Source organism: Hakea prostrata, chromosome 5 (genome assembly GCF_041222555.1).
Source record: "Hakea prostrata isolate BN-2017 chromosome 5, UWA_Hpros_2, whole genome shotgun sequence".
In the NCBI taxonomy this organism is placed as follows: domain Eukaryota; kingdom Viridiplantae; phylum Streptophyta; class Magnoliopsida; order Proteales; family Proteaceae; genus Hakea; species Hakea prostrata.
The window spans coordinates 56,588,706-56,610,872 of record NC_142604.1 but is presented as its reverse complement, the minus strand read 5'-3'; the positions used below and the strand labels follow the sequence as shown (position 1 = coordinate 56,610,872).

Here is a 22,167-nt window from a genome sequence, read left to right as displayed (position 1 = left end):
ACACCTCCCATGTGGGATGGCTCACCTCATCCCTGAAGAAGGTCCCGAGGGCCTCATTTGAGAGAGACACCTCCCTCTTGGGCAGGTTCATTTATTCGTCGGAGAAGTGCCACACTTGGGAAAAATATCCAACTCTAGCATTTCTCAGAAGATTCTCTTGACTAAGTCAAGAAGAGTTAGTTACGCATAAACACTCAGCATTTCTATTCCGAGAATTGGGGAGGTGAGTCAGCATAACGGCGTTATCAGGTGCGACAAAGAAGGAGCCGTTATTCCACTACTCCACTCACTCCTCAACTATCGATCCGGAATCTAAGGAATCGCCGCCTCCAGGTAACTTCTATATAAACCTACCTCCAACATGGAGAAAGGTAACGAGAACTTTCATCTGAGTACTTACTCATTACGTTCTTGAGAACTCTCTCAAGAACCATTATTGTTACATAGGCTGATTTGAGCGTCGGAGGCGGTTCCCCGGCCAAAACTAGGCCGGACCGTTCTTGCTTTCTTTGTGTGTGCAGGCATCTCAGTTATTCCAACTTGGTTGGAGAGCACTTAAGGTGGTCATCTCAATATCCGACTCTCGAAGAAGTTCTATACACAACACTTAGCTTTGCAGGTATTATCAGTAATTTCAAGAAATCCTTTCTCGTTGTATAAATGCCAAACCCAATAAAGTACAAGGGGATTAGTCTAGCAGTATTCATTCAATAGTAATTTTTCTAGAAATAAGACACATTCATACTCAAAAATGAAAATACTAGATTCAGTCCTGATGCAAAAGGGTAAGAACTTAAACAAAGACTTACTCCATCTCTACCGATTAACCTGCAAAAGAAGATTCATAATCTAGCCAAGGAACATTGAACATTGAGAAAAGACGGCCAGGTGGATGGGATTTAAATTAGCCTAAACCAACAAAACTTAATGAACCAACGAAAATAAATATGGAAATTAAACCAAAACATAACTTAGAGCCATAGCCAAGATACATGATCATGCTTATACCCATGGGAATTGAAAAATCAAGTTATCTATTTAAGTCCACTTTTTATCCAGGAACATACCCTGAAACTTGCACGCATACAATGGATACAAATAGAAATAGAGAAAGAAAAACTTAAAACACAAAGAAATCTCGAACATACAATTTCTTCTATTTCATTTAAGACATTACCAACAGGCAACAGCCCTTTCCGAACATAAACTTTCTTCTATTTCATTTTGACTGAATTTAAATTTGTATGAAAGAAAAATAGGAAAATAAAACACTAAAAAACCTGAATTAGTAAATTTCAGAAGTAAATAAGGGATGAGACAACTTGTTCACTGGAGGCTTATCAAGGAAGCAAAATGCAAGAAGCCCTAAGCTTTTTTCTTTTATTTTTTATCCTTAAGAAAAAGTAAAAATATGGAACCAAATCGTTAGAACAACTCAGTGCGAGATCAAATCCATCAAACTTTAATGAGATTAAGACCTCCATTAGAACAAATCGTTGACCTTTGTGTTCGTTCTTGCACACAAGTCGAATGAAATCGTCCGTAGCGTAGTAGGAAGCCCTAAGCTCTATCTCTCTCTTTCACGCAACTCTCTCTTTTGTTCGCAAATTTGAGAATGTAATCACCGTTCACAGCTCTCTCTCTCTCTCTCTCTCTCTCTCTCATTCGCAGTTCAGTAGAATGAAGAAGAATGAAAAAAATAGGGCTTTTTCCCTCAATTTGGCATTTTGAAATGACACTCGGTGTTTGGAATCGTTGAGCCGGAACGGTCTACCGATTTGATTTACTTATGTCCTAAAATACCACATGCGTTTAATCAAGGATTCCAATTCATTTCGGTGATATGGCTTCATTGTCACCGTGCATTAATTGTACAACACTGAAGCAAAATCAATCTTTTCCCTTGCGCAGTAAAACATACCAACACAAACCGAATTAATACTACCGATAAGCGGTCCAGGAGAAGACCTCTCCGATATCAAAGTAAAGATGATAAGGATGATAATGTCCCTTGGATATGCTAATTATATCAGCTTCCACGAAAATGTGTGCTAGACACGATGTCGAAACGAGAAAAATTCCAGTCGCGAAAAAAATACCATAACCCGACACTCGACCATTTGAAAGGTGTCAGTTGAAAGAAATCGTATGGAGAACTTTAAGATTGTGTTGAGCCAACATTTACATCCTATTCTATGAAAGAAATCATATATACGGAACGGAACGGAACGGAACTTGTAGATGGAAAGAAAGACAAGTGTCCTCTGACTCCTCTTTACAAACGGAGACTTATTTCTTGGACACGGAATACAATCGACGTAAAAATCAGGTGTTTTTCTCAAGAACTGATAGAGCTGGTGTCAGATAGTTATTTGCCTTGTCAGGCAGATGCGCCACCTGCACCAGTAAAAAAATTAGCCTTCGATGAACATAATATACTTTCTCAAAATGAGAAGGGATTATTCATATTACTCCGTACAAGTTCATAAAGATCCTTCCCTTGCTCTGCCACGTATTCATAGCATACCTGCCAAGCGAACGACATCGGTAATTATCTTAATCCATTGTATTAAATTATTAATTAATCGTGGAAGAGAAAGAATGCTGCCCGGACGCGCATGGTATGCCGTCCCTATACCCACTACCCACTACCCACATACAAGGGGGAGTATGAATTTATTTTTATTTTTTTTTGGGGGTGGGGTTGGGCTAGTGGGTGGGGGCGTGTGAATTGACCACCATAATGGCATAATCCATGAAAAGACGGTATTTCTCAGGGGTGGTTGCTTCCCACGCCCGTGTCATAGCACAGGAATAGCATACCGCATGCACCCAGGTAGCGTTCTTTCCTTGAATATGGATAACGAGTTATTTAGACAAACAACGTCGAAGCTCTTGTTCCTTGCAGTTGGATCATGCAACGCTTTCACACAGATATCAGCCACATCAGCGCAGCTTATGCCCTGCAATGAATAAGGATGGGAATACCATGTCATGGTCATGGCAGTAATTTAACTAATAATAAGAAATCTACCTTTTTGTACCTGAGAAATTCTGTTCCCTTGGTCAAAGATAAGGGCACGCTGTCCGCCTGGCTCTTCCTAGAAATAATTAACTACTTCAGTTTTGATGTTTTATGAGGGAAAAAAGAATAGTCCACAGGCAACAATGGACTGCCACTTAAAAAAAAATATTTGAAATAAAAGGAACCCAATCTCCAACAGTCCAACCCTTCATGGCTGATGATGATGGATCAAACACAAACCGCAGACACGCACACAAAATCTCTGATCCCCCCTTTATGACAGCCACACACAAACCACAGACATTTTATGACAGACGCACACAAAATCTCTATACTTGAGACCCTTTGCGTATCATGCTCACAAAGACACAAACTTCTTTTTCCTAAGTAAACCACCAGAACCAGGTGCAGAGCTTAACGGGAATGTTCTATACCTCCAGCCACAATACTTTGTACTACAAATTAATCCCATTTGAGAGAGCAAATATACCATCACAATAAATTCATCTCTATTTGTCTCAAATGATACTCTTAGGCAAAGGAGGGTGGATGCAGTTGAAAGATTAACAGAAATATGATTTAGATGTTAAATGAGGAAATTCAACAGAATCCTGCAACTGTTTCAGTAGATAATCTGCCCCCAACGAATAGAATCTAATATCTCACTGTCAATTGCATTTTAGACCACAAGAGAAAAGACGATAAAAGAAGAGAGAACAAGCTCGATCTGCTGTGGAGCTTCACTGTTAACTTGTGAAGCCTCCAATAACCTCTCACCTTTTTCTTTTTTTTTCTTTTCCTTTTGGTACAATAACCTCTAATCATTACTTATAGCTATAGGCAAACACACATGTATATCAAATAGGAAATGGATTAAAAGAAAAGCAGAAACAAACTAGGTCTTTTATCCATTTTACCCTTCTACTCCCCCTCAAGCTGGAGAATATATGTTATTCATGCCCAACTTGTTACAAATATAGTCAATCCTTGCACTGCTAAATGCTTCAGTAACATATCCTTTAGTTGCTCCCCTGTAAAGACATGGACAGGAGATATAAATCCTTGCTGTAGCTTCTCACGAACAAAGTGATAGCCAACTTCAACATACATTGTGCACTCATAAGACACAGGGTTGATGCCGTGTGAATAGACTCCTGGTCATCAAACCAAATGACATGGGAGAATAAACCAAAAAACCATGTTCATCAAGTAGTTGTCTAATCCACATTAGTTAACAAGTAGCATGTGATATTACTCGATATTCTATCTCTGCACTTGATCAAGTAACAGCAGATTGCTTTTTGCTTTTCCATGACACTAGATTTCCTCAAAAAAAGTGCAATATCCTGTGGTAGACCTTTTATGAACTGGAGATTCTACACAATTGGCATCAGAGAAACCTTTGACCCATCTGTGACCATGATCTGTATCTGGTTATCCACATCCAAGAGCACCTTGGGATGCCTTAAGATCCTCATAACTGAGTCCCAATATGATATCTCACAGGTTCTTCAAGAAAATCTCCATCATCTGGCATAGGTTTCAAATTCGGATATGTAGGAGTCTCAAGCGGTTTAGATCCAATCTTGTTTCAGACAACAAATCACTAACATACTTTCTCTCTGACAAGAAGACACTCTTCTTGAACTGTGCAACTTCTACACCCAAAATATACTTAGAGTTGTCCCAAGTTTTTAGTTTGAAACCGTTGTAGATGATTCTTCCACTTACCAATACCCACTAAGTCATCTCCAGTAATGACAATATCATACACAGACTAGAAAAAACAGTTTACCAGCACTAGAATGGTGAATGAATACTGAATGGCCACTCTCACTCCTAATCAACCTAAAATTAGTTACAATGCAAGTGAAGCGGCCAAACCATGCCCTAGGTGATCATTGCACTTCATAATAAAAACTGTTGAAGTATACGTAAATTTGGAGTTTTACTATTCACGTTACTGTTCACGTGAACAATATTTTACTGTTGTTTTGATTATATTTTCTATTTCTAATGTGGGAATCTTGCTACATAAGTTTTGGGAGTTTTTTAGAAAGCATAGTTTCTATTTTGGTGGTAGTTTCTATTTTCAGAACTTTCTATTTTAGGAGTTAGGAAGTTACTAAAGCTGTATTATTTTGTTTCCTTCTTCTAGAGGACAATTGCTTGTCTCTCAAGTTGTATTAGATTCATTAGAAGCTATAAATAAAAGTGCTCTGTGATTCTAGACTCTTTAGCTAAGAATCACATCTAGAATCACGGTCTTTTCTCTCTGGTTCTTCATCTCTCTTCTCTTCTTCTTCTTTGCTCTTTTCTCTGTTCAAGTTCAACTGCAATTTTGATTGTTTAAAACTTGTTTTCTAACATGGCATCAGAGCTTTTTTGAATCAAAATAGTGTTGTTCTTAATATTCTCTTCTGAAATTCTTCTTCTTCTTCTTCTTTTTTTTTTTTTTTTTTTTTTTTTTCCTGTGTCCTTGGTGTGCAGCCACCTAATGCTGTATATTATGGACTGTTAGATCAGATATTCATGTGAACTGATCTTCTCTACCTATTACCTTACTCTTACACGTTCCAGAACTTGAATACCTTTGTTACCTCTTTTTTTTTCTTCTTCTCCTATTCTGTCCTAAGGTTGCAGAATTTTTTTTTGTGTTCTTTCTACTTCAAGTTTTGGAAAACTGATTTGAGTGATATCTACCTCAGTTTAATATCTTCACTTACATGTGACTCAATCATGAGTACGGCTGAATCAAAAGGATCTCAAGGAGATCATGTAAACGTTCAAATTACATCTATCAAGCTCAAAGGTAGTTCTAATTACTTGTTGTGGTCATAAGCAGTTCGGGTGTACATACTTGCAAAAGGTAAGCTTAAGTTCATTGAGGATGAACCTCCTGCTGAGACTGACAAATCTTATTTTAGTTGGATCCAAGATGATGCAATCATCAAAATTTGGATGTGGAATAGTATGGAACCTGATATTGCAGCGAATGTTATGTTCCATAAAACTGCAAAGGGAATATGGGATGATTTGCAAGAGACTTATTCCCAAGCTAAAAATATGACTCGGATTTTTAGTATTTATGAAAAGCTATTTCAATTTCAGCAAGCTGACAAGTCTTTGCAGGATTATTACAACTCCTTTAAAGGCATGATGGAGGAGTTGAATGTCTTTTAACCTCTCACCACTGATATAGAGAAGCTTAAAGTCCAACGGAATGAATTTTTTATGTCTAAGTTTCTTGCAGGATTGAACCGTGAACTGAAATCTGTCAAAGGACATCTTCTTGCTGGTGAGCATGTCCTTAATCTTAGTGAAGCATATTCTAGACTTCAATGTATTGCCTTGCCTGAAGGGAGTTCTCCAAAAAAAAGTTCTAGAGGAGAAAATTCAGCCTTCACTACCTCTTATGGAAGGGGACGTGGTCGTCGTTTAGGGGGAGTTAGTAGGTCTTCTGAAGGTCGTGGTGTTCAACTGTCTGATAAGACATCTCGACTTTGTACTCATTGTGGTAAAACAGGGCACTTAGTGGAAGCTTGTTGGGCCAAATATGGAAAACTAGAGTGGGCCAAGCACCTTGCCAATCATGCCGTTCTTGATGGTGGTACTGATACTGTAGCAAACAACGATAGTGGTTCTGGATCTTCTTCAGGGGACTTGTCTAAGACTCTAAGAGATGATGTAAGCCAAATCCTTCGCCGATTGCAAAATATTGAAACTGGCGCTTCCACATCCACTAGTACTTCTGCTGCCACACTTTCTCATGCAGGTAACACAGCACTTCTCACTTCTACTCCCACCCCTTGGATCATCGATTCAGGGGCCTCTTCCCATATGACTGGTAAGTCATCACTTTTTAGCCCTTTTTTTAAATCTACCACTAAAAATTCTGTTGTCATAGCTAATGGGACTTCCACACCTATTCTAGGCTCTGGAAGTGTTTCTCCTACACCTTCTCTTACTTTATCATCCGTACTTCATGTTGCTATCTTTCCTTTTAACTTATTATCTGTTAGTCAATTAACTAAAGCACTAAACTGCACTGTGATTTTTACTCCCATTTATTATGTTTTCCAGGACCTTCACACGAGGAAGACGATTGGTGGAGGGTGTGAAAGGAACGGACTCTACTATCTGGACTATGCTACCCCTATTGCGGCTCTTTCTGATGATTGTGTAGATGCTCTCCAGTGGCACTGTCGTTTAGGCCATATGTCTTTACCTAGATTAAAAATTTTATTTCCTTCTTTTAAATCAGTGTCTAGATTAAATTGTGAAGCTTGTGAGTTAGGGAAGCATCATCGTGCCACCTATCCTCCACGCTCTATCTCTCATAGTGAGTCCTTATTTTCTCTTGTTCATTCTGATATTTGGGGCCCTTGTAGAATTAGTAATAGGCATGGTTTTCGATATTTTGTTACTTTTGTGGACGATTTCTCCCGTCTTACATGGTTGTATCTTTTAAAGGATCGGACAGAGTTCTTAACTACATTTAAAAGTTTTATTCATGAAATTCGAACTCAATTTTCTCTTCCTATTAAAATTTTTCGGTCTGATAATGCTTTAGAATATGTGCAACATGATATATCTAACTTGTGTGATTCTTTTGGAATGATTCATCAATTCACTCCCCAACAAAATGGAGTGGCTGAACGCAAAAATCGTCACCTCTTGGAGGTTGCACGCGCTATTCTGATTCAGATGAATGTTCCAAAGAGTTACTGGTGTGATGCAATTTTGACTATTGATCATTTAATTAACCGCATGCCTATGCCTTTGCTTTCTGAAAAATCTCATTTTTCAATTGTTTTTCCCAATAGAGAACCGTTTTCAGTTCCACCCAAAATTTTTGGTTGTGTGTGTTTTGTTCACATACCACATCCTTTGGATAAACTTTCCCCCCGTTTTATTAAGTGTATTTTTCTTGGGTACTCACGCACTCAAAAAGGTTTTCGCTGTTATGATCCGGTTCTTCACAAACAATTTACAAGTGCGGATGTGACCTTTTTTGAAGACACTCCTTATTATCTAAGTCAATCTGTGTCTGTTGAAAATGTTTTGGATGATACTCCTCCTATTCCCTCTTTAGTTCCTTCCACTAGCAATGTTCCTCTACGGGTTTATCAGCGAAGACATAAGTTGCCGAACATATTGTGGATAGTAGAGTTCCTCCTAACAATATTAGCGGCTCTCCTTTAGTGGAGCCTAAAGTTGGCCCTACGGATGTTCCTTCTTCATCCTCTCCACCGGCGGATTCTTCTAGTGGAGATCCCACTTTGCCTTCAGATGACTTACCAATTGCTTTAAGGAAAGGTACTCGTACTTGCACTTTACACTCTAACATTGTTTATCCTATTTCTAATTTTGTTTCTACCTCTCATCTCCCTCCTAGCTTTCGTTGCCTTGCTTTGTCTATGTCTGCCATTCATATTCCAACACATCATACCGAAGCTCTTAAAATTCTTGGCTGGAAAGCCTCTATGGATGTGGAAATGGATGCTTTACATTCTCGTCATACATGGTCTTTAGTCAACTTACCTTATGGGAAAGATGTGGTCCACTGTCGGTGGGTGTATACAATTAAGTACCATTCTGATGGTACGGTTGAAAGGCTTAAGGCCCGCTTGGTGGCTAAGGGTTACACACAAACATATGGTGTAGATTATTTTGAGACTTTTTCTCCTGTGGCAAGACTTAATTATGTCCGTGTCTTGATATCTTTGGCTGTGAGTTATGATTGGACTCTTTTTCAGCTTGACATAAAAAATGCATTCTTATATGGTGATCTTCATGAAGAAGTTTACATGGAGCAACCTCCAGGGTATGTTGCTCAGGGGGAGGACAGTGTTCGTGTTTGCAGGCTTCATAAAGCGATTTATGGACTCAAACAGTCTCCACGGGCTTAGTTTGAGAAATTTAGCAAGACTGTGGAGTCTTTTGGTTTTGTACAGTGTTATTCTGATCACTCTATGTTTGTTAGACGGCAGGGTGGTTGTGTTGTCATTATGGCAGTTTATGTTGATGATATTGTCCTTTCAAGCAATGATGTTGATGCAATCCATACAGTTAAGGCACACTTACAAAAATCTTTCCAAACCAAAGATTTAGATGATCTACAATATTTCTTGGGGATTGAAGTGATCCGCAGTAAAAAAGGAGTAAGTTTGTCACAAAGAAAGTATGTGTTAGATCTTTTGACTAAGACTGGCATGCTTGCTTCTAAACCTAGCGACATTCCCATGGATCCTCAGTTGAAGTTAGGACGTGATGATGGTGACTTGTTAGATGATGTCTATCGTTACAGGAAACTTATTTATCTTACTGTTACTCGTCCTGATATTTCTTATTCTGTTGGTGTGTTGAGTCAGTTTATGCAGTCTCCTAGGAAGGCTCATTGGGATGCAATGATAAGAGTGCTTCGGTACCTCAAGAGTGCACCCGGAAAAGGGCTCATCTATCGACCAAATCGAAGTATGGACTTGGTTGCCTTTTCTGATGCAAATTGGGCTAGATCCGTCATTGATCGCCGGTCAACCAAAGGTTATTGTACTTTTCTTGGTGGAAATCTTGTGACTTGGAAGAGTAAGAAACAGTCCACCATTGCTCGATCTAGTGCTGAAGCTGAGTATAGGGCTATGGCCCACACTGCTGCTGAATTGATGTGGCTTCGTACATTGTTAGAGGAAATAGGATTTCCAGTTTTTGCCCCTATGAAAATGTTTTGTGATAATTAGGCAGCCACTTACATTGCTAGTAAACCAGTGTTCCATGAGAGAACGAAGCATATAGAAGTAGATTGTCACTTTGTGCGTGATGCAATGAAGAAGAGGCTTATAACAACTCCTTTTGTGAGCTCTACTGACCAACTAGCTGATTTGTTCACCAAAGCTCTGTTCAGACCAAGTTTTCAGTCTATCAGTTGCAAGCTGGGCATGAGAGATTTGTATGCTCCAGCTTGAGGGGAAGTGTTGAAGTATACGTAAATTTGGAGTTTTACTGTTCAAGTTATTGTTCACGTGAACAGTGAAAACATTGTTCACGTGAACAGTAAAAACAGCTATTGTTCACGTGAACAGTATTTTGCTGTTGTTTTGATTATATTTTCTATTTCTAATGTGGGAATCTTGCTACATAAGTTTTGGGAGTTTTTTAGAAAGCATAGTTTCTATTTTGGTGGTAGTTTCTATTTTCAGAACTTTCTATTTTAGGAGTTAGGAAGTTACTAAAGCTGTAATATTTTGTTTCCTTCTTCTAGAGGACAATTGTTTGTCTCTCAAGTTGTATTAGATTCATTAGAAGCTATAAATAAAAGTGCTCTGTGATTCTAGACTCTTTAGCTAAGAATCACAGATCTTTTCTACTGGTTCTTCATCTCTCTTCTCTTCTTCTTCTTCTCTCTTTTCTCTGTTCAAGTTCAACTGCTATTTTGATTGTTTAAAGCTTGTTTTCTAACAAAAACTTGAAGTAAACACACAGCAATAGGACCATAGAAAAAAATTCGAGGGAAACTTAAGTTTCGACTAGGTGAAAATAGGGAACCTAGGTGGGAAACTGGGAAATTTCGAGGAAACTTAGGACTTTTTTGTGCAAGTTTCGACATGAAGTTTCGACAAGTTTTAGGGAGTATTTTAGGGTGGAACTCTGCATTTAAACTAATTAGAGTATAAAGAACACATTGGCTACACTTTGCTAAAAAAATCAATGTAGATATGTCATTTAATGTACATAATATCAATTTAGAGTTGTCCGAGAAGTACACTATAAACTTAACTACTTAAGTACATAACATTCAATATATAATTTCTAACTTCAAAACATTAAATACAATGTAACTGACAATAAAAGGAAAGCACAACTCAGTGCCAAGAAGAGGGCCTCGGTGGATCCATCCTGTGAGCAAAGTAGTATAACATCCTCTCCTCTAACCAACGAACATAGACATTCTATGACATTTTATGCCTATGGTTGTCAAGGTAATCGACAACTATAACTTTATAAGTCTGGTCATCAACATGCCTAAGATAACCAGTTTAAGGGAATAAGCAACTTGGATAAGGAAACCTTGATGGAGGGGGTATTTGGGAAAACATTAAAGAAACAAAAAAATAAAAAATATGCGAAAGACGAAACTTGCAGGAAAAAATCCTAGGTTTCCACGAAATTTCTCATGTTTTTCATAAAATTTGGGATTTTTTTTTTCTCATGAATCAGCTGGTCTAGTTGGGTTGAACCAGGTTTTGACAAGTTTCGATGAAATTTCGACGGTTTCAATCGAAACTTGGGAATTTTTTCGGTCCCCTAGTTTTTCATTTTGAGGTTCCCAAAATGGGAAATTTCGGTGAAAATTTCACAAGTTTCGATGAAATTTTGTTCTATGAATAGGACTGAGATTACGAAGAAAAGAGAGAAAACAAATCATAATTTATTTGTGGAGCTTCACTATTGATTATGAAGTCTCCAATACTCTTATTCTCTATTTATAGCTTCAATTACATAGTCCAAAATATAAATGGAAATAAGATAAAAACATAAAGGACTTTAGAAGTCCAAAACCTAGCAAGAAACCAACTCAAATTGGGACATATCTCATCAAGAATTAGTGGAACTCTTATTCTCCATTTATAGGTTCAATTCCATAGTCCAAAATAAAAAAAGGAAATAAGGTAAAAGTATGGTAGGACTTTAGAAGTCCAAAACCCATCGAAATCAACTTAATATAGGACTTGTCTAATCGAGAATTAGTGCCAATTTATTCCTAAAATGCCCTTTTAACACTCCCCCTCAAATTGGAGCATATATGTTGTTCATGCCCAACTTGTTACAAATGTAATTAACCCTTGAGTCCCTAATGCCTTGGTTAACAGATCTGCTAATTGCTCCCCTATACGGACATGGCTTGGAGATATCACTCTTTGTTGTGGCTTCTCTCAAACAAAATGACAGTGAACTTCAATGTGCTTTGTGCACTCATGGAACATTGAGTTTGATGCTATGTGAATACTCACCTGGTTGTCACACCATAGAACATCCATCGAAACTTGCAAGATTTCCACCGAAATTTCCCATTTTGGAAAATGCGAAACGAAACTCATGGGGACCGAAAAAATGTCCTCAGTTTCGATCGAAATTGTCGAAATTTCGTCGAAACTTGTCGAAACCTCGAAACCTGTCGAAACTTGGTTCAACCTAGTTGGACTAGCTGGTTCATGAGGAAAAAAATTCCCAAATTCCGTGGGAAACTTAGGAAATTTCATGGAAACCTAGGAAATTTCGTGGAAACTTGGGACTTTTTCCTGTAAATTTTGTAGTTTTCCCAAATTTTCAATTTGTTTATTTATTTCATTTTCCCCAAATACCCACGACAAATATCCCCTCCATCAGGACTTCCCTATCCAAAGTGCGTATTCCCTCAGGTTGGTTATCCTAAGCATATTGATGACCAGACTCATAAAGTTACAGTTGTCGATTAATTTGACAACCATTGGCATAAAATGTCATGGGATGTCTATGTTCGTTGGTTGGAGGAGAGGACGTTACAGGCATAGTATTACTCAGCTCACAGGATAATTCCACTCTTGGCACTCCTCTTAACACTAAGTTGTATTTTCCTTTTATTGTCAACTATTTTGAAGTTAGAAATTATATATTGAATGTTATGTGCTTAAGTAGTTAAGTTTATACTGTACTGTTTGGACAACTCTACATTGATGTTATGTACATTGAATGACATATCTACATTGATTTTTTTAGCAAAATACAACAAATGTATTCTTTATACTCTAATTAGCTTAAATACAAGATCCCACCCCAAAATACTCTCTAAAACCTGTCAAAACTTGTACGGAAAAGTCCTCGGTTTCCTCGAAATTTCTCAAGTTTCCACCTAAGTTTCTCATTTTCACCCGGTCGAAACTTGAGTTTCCCTCGAATTTTTTACCATGTGTCACACTATAGTAACATAGCGGACTCATCAACGAAATCAAGCTCTTTGAGTAGTTTTTAGCCCACAATTCACAAGTCATCTGTGCTATTGCTCTATATGCTAACTTTGCACTCGACGTGGTGATCACAGTTTGTTTTTTGTTTTTCTATGACACTAGATTTCCTCCAACAAAAACATAGTAACTTGTTCTAAACCTCCTAGCAACTGAAGTTCTTCCCCAATCAGCATCCGAGAATCCTTTGACACACCTAGGACCATTTGAATATAGTACCCCATGTCCAGGAGCACTTTTATGATACCTTAAAATTCTCATAATTGCATAGCAATGAGCTGGCCATGGCGCAGACATGAACTGACTCATAAGACTGACAGGAAAGACAATGCCATGTCTCATTATCATTAAATAAATCAACTCGCCAACCAGTCTTCAATAATTTTCAGGTCATCAAGGATGTCTCCATCATTTGGGCATAAGTCTCTAGAGGTTTAGATCCAAGATTCTCGTTTAAGACAACATATAAATAAAATACTTTCGCTGTGACATAGAAATACCCTTCTTGGATTGTGCTACCTCAATACACAATAACAACCACCCAAAAAAAAAAAAAAAAAAAAAAGAGTTGGCCCAAATCTTCAGACTGAAATTGGTGAGCCTTCAACTATTTCATGCCTGCAAATCCATCTTATATAATAACAATATCATCAACATAAGTGACATGCCACAAGAGCTTTCTATCCACGAAATGGAAGAACAACACCGAGTGATCCACTCTCACTCCTAGTTGGTTCAAAATCAATTGCCACAAAAGCTAAACGACAGAAACATACTCTCAGGATTGTTTCAAGCCATATGGATTTCTTGAGTTTACATACCAAATCACTTTCCCTTGGGGGAACAAACCTGGAGGTTATCCATATAGACTTCCTCTAGGAGGTCACCACAGAGGAAAGCACTCTTTACATCCAGTTATATAAGGGCCAATGAAATGTAGATGCCAAGGACACCAAAATACAAATTAAAGTGAGTTTAGCCATCAGAAAAATGTGTTCTAATAATCAACACCATAATTTGCGCCAAGGAACAAATTTCGATTGAAATTTGTTAGAAAACAAGCTTTAAACAATCAAAATAGCAGTTGAACTTGAACAAAGAAAAGAGAGAAGAAGAAGAAGAGAAGAGAGATGAAGAACTAGTAGAAAAGACCTGTGATTCTTAGCTAAAGAGTCTAGAATCAAAGAGCACTTTTATTTATAGCTTCTAATGAATCTAATACAACTTGAGAGACAAGTAATTGTTTTCTAGAAGAAGGAAACAAAATATTACAGCTTTAGTAACTTCCTAACTCCTAAAATAGAAAGTTCTGAAAATAAAAACTACCACCAAAATAGAAACTATGCTTTCTAAAAAACTCCCAAAACTTATGTAGCAAAATTCCCACATTAAAAATAGAAAATATAATCAAAACAACATCAAAATACTGTTCACGTGAACAGGTAAAAGAGAGCTTTTACTGTTCACGTGAACAGTAAAAACATTGTTCACGTGAACAATAACGTGAACAGTAGACTCCAAATTTACGTATACTTCAACACTCCCCCTTAAGCTGGAGCATACAAATCTCCCATGCCCAGCTTGCAACAGATAGACTGAAAACTTGGTCTGAACAGAGCTTTGGTGAACAAATCAGCTAGTTGGTCAGTAGAGCTCACAAAAGGAGCTGCTATAAGCTTCTTCTTCATTGCATCACGCACAAAGTGACAATCTACCTCTATAAGCTTCGTTCTCTCATGGAACACTGGATTACTAGCAATGTAAGTGGCTGCCTGATTATCACAAAACATTTTCATAGGGGCAGAAACTGGAAATCCTATTTCCTCTAACAATGAACGAAGCCACATCAATTCAGCAGCGGTATGGGCAATAGCCCTATACTCAGCTTCAGCACTAGATCGAGCAATGGTGGACTGTTTCTTACTCTTCCAAGTCACAAGATTTCCACCAAGAAAAGTACAATAACTTGTGGTTGACCGGCGATCAATGACGGATCCAGCCCAATCTGCATCAGAAAAGGCAACCAAGTCCATACTCCGATTTGGTCGATAGATGAGCCCTTTTCCGGGTGCACTCTTGAGGTACCGAAGCACTCTCACCGCTGCATCCCAATGAGCCTTCCTAGGAGACTGCATAAACTGACTCAACACACCAACAGAATAAGAAATATCAGGACGAGTAACAGTAAGATAAATAAGTTTCCCAATAAGACTCCTGTAACGATGGACATCATCTAACAAGTCACCATCATCACGTCCTAACTTCAACTGAGGATCCATGGGAATGTCGCTAGGTTTAGAAGCAAGCATGCCAGTCTCAGTCAAAAGATCTAACACATACTTTCTTTGTGACAAACTTACTCCCTTTTTACTGCGGATCACTTCAATCCCCAAGAAATATTTTAGATTCACCTAAATCTTTGGTTTGGAAAGGTTTTTGTAAGTGTGCCTTAATTGTATGGATTGCATCAACATCATTGCCTGAAAGGATAATATCATCAACATAAACTGCCATAATGACAATACAATCACCCTGCCGTCTGACAAACATAGAGTGATCAGAATAACACTGTACAAAACAAAAAGACTCCACAGTCTTGCTAAATTTCTCAAACCAAGTTCTCAAACCAAGCCCGTGGAGACTGTTTGAGTCCATAAATCGCTTTATGAAGCCTGCAAACACGAACATTGTCCTCCCCCTGAGCAACATACCCTGGAGGTTGCTCCATGTAAACTTCTTCATGAAGATCACCATATAAGAATGCATTTTTTATGTCAAGTTGAAAAAGAGTCCAATCATAATTCACAGCCAAAGATATCAAGACACGGACAGAATTAAGTCTTGCCACAGGAGAAAAAGTCTCAAAATAATCTACACCATATGTTTGTGTATAGCCCTTAGCCACCAAGCGGGCCTTAAGCCTTTCAACCGTACCATCAGAATGGTACTTAATTGTATACACCCACTGACAGTGGACCACATCTTTCCCAGGAGGTAAGTTGACTAAAGACCATGTATGACGAGAATGTAAAGCATCCATTTCCACATCCATAGCGGCTTTCCAGCCAGGAATTTTAAGAGCTTCGGTATGATGGGTTGGAATATGAACGGCAGACATAGACAAAGCAAGGCAACGAAAGCTAGGAGGGAGATGAGAGGTAGAAACAAAATTGGAAACAGGATAAACAATGTTAGAGTGTAAAGTGCAAGTACGAGTACCTTTCCTTAAAGCAATTGGTAAGTCATCTGAAGGCAGAGTGGGATCCCCACTAGAAGAATCCGCCGGTGGAGAGGATGAAGAAGGAACATCCGTAGGGCTAGCTTTAGGCTCCACTAAAGGAGAGCCGCTAATATTGTTAGGTGGAACTCTACTATCCACAATATGTTCTGGCAACTTATGTCTTCGCTGATAAACCTGTAGAGGAACATTGCTAATGGAAGGAACTAAAGAGGGAATAGGAGGAGTATCATCCAAAACATTTTCAACAGACACAGATTGACTTAGATAATAAGGAGTGTCTTCAAAAAAGGTCACATCCACACTTGTAAATTGTTTGCGAAGAACCGGATCATAACAAAGAAAACCTTTTTGAGCGTGTGAGTACCCAAGAAAAATACACTTAATAGAACGGGGGGAAAGTTTATCCAAAGGATGTGGTATGTGAACAAAACACACAACCAAAAATTTTGGGTGGAACTGAAAATGGTTCTCTATTGGGAAAAACAATTGAAAAAGGAGATTTTTCAGAAAGCAAGGTCATAGGCATGCAGTTAATTAAATGACCAGCAGTCAAAATTGCATCACACCAATAACTCTTTGGAACATTTATCTGAATCAAAATAGCGCGTGCAACCTCCAAGAGGTGACGATTTTTGCGTTCAACCACTCCATTTTGTTTGGGAGTGAATGAACAACTGGTTTGATGAATCATTCCAAGAGAATCACACAAATTAGATATATCATGTTGCACATATTCTAAAGCATTATCAGACCGAAAAATTTTATTAGGAAGAGAAAATTGAGTCCGAATTTCATGAATAAAACTTTTAAATGTAGTTAAGAACTCTGTCCGATCCTTTAAAAGATACAACCATGTAAGACGGGAGAAATCGTCCACAAAAGTAACAAAATATCGAAAACCATGCCTATTACTAATTCTACAAGGGCCCCAAATATCGGAATGAACAAGAGAAAATAAGGACTCACTAGAGCGTGGAGGATAGGTGGCACGATGATGCTTCCCTAACTCACACGCTTCATATTTTAATCTAGACACTGATTTAAAAAAAGGAAATAAAATTTTTAATCTAGGTAAAGACAGATGGCCTAAACGACAGTGCCACTGGAGAGCATCTACACAATAATTAGAAAGAGCCGCAATAGGGGTAGCATAGTCCAGATAGTAGAGTCCGTTCCTTTCACACCCTCCACCAATTGTCTTCCTCGTGTGAAGGTCTTGGAAAACACAATAAGTGGGAGTAGAAGTCACAGAGCAGTTTAGTGCTTTAGTTAATTGACTAACAGATAATAAGTTAAAAGGAAAGTTAGCAACATGAAGTACGGATGATAAATTAAGAGAAGGTGTAGGAGAAACACTTCCAGAGCCTAGAATAGGTGTGGAAGTCCCATTAGCTATGACAACAGAATTTTTAGTGGTAGATTTAGAAAAAGAGCTAAAAAGTGATGACTTACCAGTCATATGGGAAGAGGCCCCTGAATCGATGATCCAAGGGGTGGGAGTAGAAGTGAGAAGTGCTGTGTTACCTGCATGAGAAACTGTAGCAGCAGAAGTACTAGTGGATGTGGAAGCCCCAGTTTCAATATTTTGCAATCGGCGAAGGATTTGACTTACATCATCTCTTAGAGTCTTAGACAAGTCCCCTAAAGAAGATCCAGAACCACTATCGTTGTTTGCTACAGTATCAATACCACCATCGGAAACGGCATGATTGGCAAGGTGCTTGGCCCACTGTGGTTTTCCATGTTTGGCCCAACAAGCTTCCACTAAGTGCCCTGTTTTACCGCAATGAGTACAAAGTCGAGATGTGTTATCAGACAGTTGAACACCACGACTTCCAAAAGACCTACTAACTCCCCCTGAACCACGACCACGTCCCCTTCCATAAGAGGTAGTGAAGGCTGAATTTTCTCCTTTAGAACTTTTATTTGGAGAACTCCCTTCAGGCAAGGCAATATGTTGAAGTCTAGAATATGCTTCATGTCACAACCCCAGTTGTCACAGGCTTGGTGGGGCCCTCATTATGGACATTTAACTAGGGCACGTGACAGTTCATTCGTTAAAATAAACCTGTTTTTAACTACTAAAACCAGACTAAACATTCTTTAGAACAAACAAACAACCTGTCTGATAATTTGACTCATACACATATGTACACAGTCTAAAGTCCTGTTATACTTACATTTGACCTTACAACAGTGTTTAGTAAAGTACATACAATCTCAAAGAAATATATACATTCACAGTTCATTCAAACTAACATTAGTTGCAACAAAAAGAAAATGTTCCCATCTTCAACTTTAAAGGTACTGTCAAGTAGCAGCACCCTTGCCCTTATCGCGTGTCTGAGGACCTGTCAACATTTTCAATAATGAGCTTTGCGGCCCAAGAAAGCAATATAGACAACCATGTAAGTAAGTCCAGTCGGTTCATCATGCATCAATAATCATATAACATCATACATTCCAATTTTTTTTCCTTTCGTTTTCCTTTTCCATTATCCTTTTCCCCGCTCATTTTTCCTTTTCTTTTCTTTTTCCTTTTTCCTTTTTCTTTTACTTGCATTTCAGTTATCTGACATTATAGTCTTGAGCCTAGGCAAATCCAGAGGATGCACATATCTCTTCACCACCTAAGTGGCTTCAGTCTCTTCACCACCGAAGTGGCTTTGTCTCTTCACCACCGAAGTGGCTTCTGTCTCTTCACCACCGAAGTGGCTTCTGTCTCTTCACCACCGAAGTGGCTTTGTCTCTTCACCACCGAAGTGGCTTCTGTCTCTTCACCACCGAAGTGGCTTCTGTCTCTTCACCACCGAAGTGGCTTCTAGGCACAAGGCCTTGTACACCTCGTGGATTGCCATCGGCACGGACTCAATCTTTTCACTTTTCGGTCTTGCTTCATGCCTTCCCATTTGGGTACATAAGCACCAGGACTTACTGAGCCATTACATTTTATTCCTTTTTCTTTTACTCTTTTCATCTGCAATTCCAGTATTGCATTACCATACTCTGCCAATTTCAATATACATTTTTCATTTCAATCATCATTCAGTCTCATATGAGTAAAGCTGGACACAATTCCATACAATTCAATGATTTAAACATGAGAGCATGATATCATTCAATCTCATCTGAACACAGTTCATGTAGTTCCATCATTTAAATATGAGAGCATGATAATTTACATTTAACATGCATAATCATTCTTTCAAATGCATAATTAACAGTTCAAGAATGCTATCAACATTCCATTTCAAGCGTTTCAATCAAGTCATTGAGTGTCATCCAATCCATGCATTTTCGCACAATACACATAAACATATATCATGCACTTTCCATAAATTGCATCAATGAATACATAAAATAGCTTTTATGTTATCATGTGCATGCTACATATCTATTAAAGGAAAACACCCACTTATCATATATAGGTTGGTCAATATTACTTACCTGTCCTGGTTCCATGTGTGTGTGATTTGACCCTGATTCTGATAAAACCGCTTTCCCTCCGGTATTCCGAACAATTACTGGCTATTTCGAAAGCGTAGGAACCAACGGTAGATTTTCCCCTTTTATTTTATTTTATTTTCTCTCTCCTACTTTCTCTCTCCTCCCCTCGGTTTTCCTCTCTTCTTTCTTGTCTTCCTCTTCTCTCCCCACTCCTTCTCTCTCCTCTAGGCTTTCTCCTCTTTCCTTTTCTCTCTCTCTCTCTCTTCTCCACGTTCTCCCCTGTTCCTCAACTTCACCTCACACACAACTCACCTCTCCCAACTCTCTCTCCTCTCTTTAATTGCTTCTTCTCTCTCTCTTAATCTTTCTTCTTCTTCTATTTGTCTTCTCTCCCCACGTTCCACTTCTTCTCTCACCTGCTACACTCTTCTCTTCTTAACCTTGCTACACTCTGATTTCTGAAATTCCCAACCCTTCTCTTTTCTTCTGCAACTTCTCTTTCTCTTTCTCTTTCTATTCTACGGTCTTCCTCTTCTCTCTCTTCTCCTCTCCACTTCTCCCCACTCCTTCTCTCTCCTCTTCTATTCTCTTGCTTTTCTACTTCTTCTCTTCGTGTTTTCTCCATTACGCAACGAATAATCCCTCTTCCCAATTTCTTAAGTCGGTCCTCTTCATGAGTCGGTCCTCTTGAGTCGGTTGGGTAAATAATATAATATATATAATATATATAATAAATATAATATATATATATATATACATATATAAATATTAAATGGCTAATGGGCTTGTGGGCCCGCTGTAATATCTTATGCAGGGCCCACTTTCAGGTGCTAATATTCATACCTCTAGGTCCGGGAAATTTACGCTCGATCATTTCCTCGCTTTCGGTTCGGTCTAATTCCACTCCTTTGTGGGACCCACAAACGATGTCTGACCTCGACCCAATATCAATTGGATCTAGCCTCATTTAAACTATCATTTAACTATACTCAAATCATTTAATTAAACCGTCAAATCAATTATCGAATCCGTTAATAATCTTAAAGACTGACACATTCACACACAATAATAACATAATAATATAAAAAGACACGGGGCATCACACTTCACTAAGATTAGGGACATGCTCACCAGCAAGAAGATGTCCTTTGATAGATTTCAGTTCAGGGGTTCAATCCTGCAAGAAACTTAGACACAAAAAATTCATTCCGTCGGGCCTTTAGCTTCTCTATATCAATGGTGAGATGTTGAAAGACATTCAACTCCTCCATCATGCCTTTAAAGGAGTTGTAATAATCCTGCAAAGACTTGTCAGCTTGCTGAAATTGAAATAGCTTTTCATAAATACTAAAAATTCGAGTCATATTTTTAGCTTGGGAATAAGTCTCTTGCAAATCATCCCATATTCCCTTTGCAATCTTATGGAACATAACATTCGCTGCAATATCAGGTGCCATACTATTCCACATCCAAATTTTGATGATTGCATCATCTTGGATCCAACTAAAATAGGATTTGTCAGTCTCAGCAGGAGGTTCATCCTCAATAAACTTAAGCTCACCTTTTGCAAGTATGTACACCCGAACCGCTTGTGACCACAACAAGTAATTAGAACTACCTTTGAGCTTGATAGATGTAATTTGAACGTTTACATGATCTCCTTGAGATCCTTTTGATTCAGCCGTACTCATGATTGAGTCACGTGTAAGTGAAGACATTAAATTGAGGTAGATAGCACTCAAATCAGTTATCCAAAACTTGAAGTAGAATGAGCAGAAAAAAAAATTTCTGCAATCTTAGGACAAAATAGGAGAAAAAAAAAAAGAGAGAGGTAGCAAAGGTATCCAAGTTCTGGAACGTGTAAGAGTAAGGTAATAGGTAGAGAAGATCAGTTCACATGAATATCTGATCTAACAGTCCATAATATACAGCATTAGGTGGCTGCACACCAAGGAAACAGAAAAAAAAGAATTTCATAAGAGAATATTGAGAACAACACTATTTTGATTCATAAAAGCTCTGATGCCATGTTAGAAAACAAGCTTTAAACAATCAAAATAGCAGTTGAACTTGACAAAGAAAAGATAGAAGAAGAAGAAGAGAAGAGAGATGAAGAACTAGTAGAAAAGACCTGTGATTCTTAGCTAAAGAGTCTAGAATCAAAGAGCACTTTTATTTATAGCTTCTAATGAATCTAATACAACTTGAGAGACAAGTAATTGTTTTCTAGAAGAAGGAAACAAAATATTACAGCTTTAGTAACTTCCTAACTCCTAAAATAAAAAGTTCTGAAAATAGAAACTACCACCAAAATAGAAACTATGCTTTCTAAAAAACTCCCAAAACTTATGTAGCAAGATTCCCACATTAGAAATAGAAAATATAATCAAAACAACATCAAAATACTGTTCACGTGAACAGTAAAAGCTCTTTTTACTGTTCACGTGAACAGT

General features: G+C 38.2%; 1 protein-coding gene across 6 annotated transcripts in view; it reads right to left on the bottom strand.

The window, feature by feature from the left end:
• Window positions 1-2,119: 2,119 nt before the first annotated feature.
• Window positions 2,120-22,167, bottom strand: part of HCF173 (high chlorophyll fluorescence phenotype 173) — a 128,451-nt gene continuing 108,403 nt past the window's right edge. For 3 of the 6 annotated variants that reach the window (XM_089154774.1, XM_089154775.1, XM_089154771.1), the window contains 4 exons: window positions 3,045-3,101; window positions 2,883-2,963; window positions 2,480-2,527; window positions 2,120-2,397 (listed from right to left, as the gene is read on the bottom strand). In XM_089154774.1, coding sequence (XP_089010900.1) covers window positions 2,326-2,397; window positions 2,480-2,527; window positions 2,883-2,963; window positions 3,045-3,101 — 258 coding nt within the window. In that variant the 3' untranslated portion in view covers window positions 2,120-2,325. Of the gene's footprint in view, window positions 2,398-2,479; window positions 2,528-2,882; window positions 2,964-3,044; window positions 3,102-3,133; window positions 4,057-22,167 lie in introns of those variants that run through there. The other 3 variants (XM_089154772.1, XM_089154773.1, XM_089154776.1) reach the window with 3 other exon arrangements.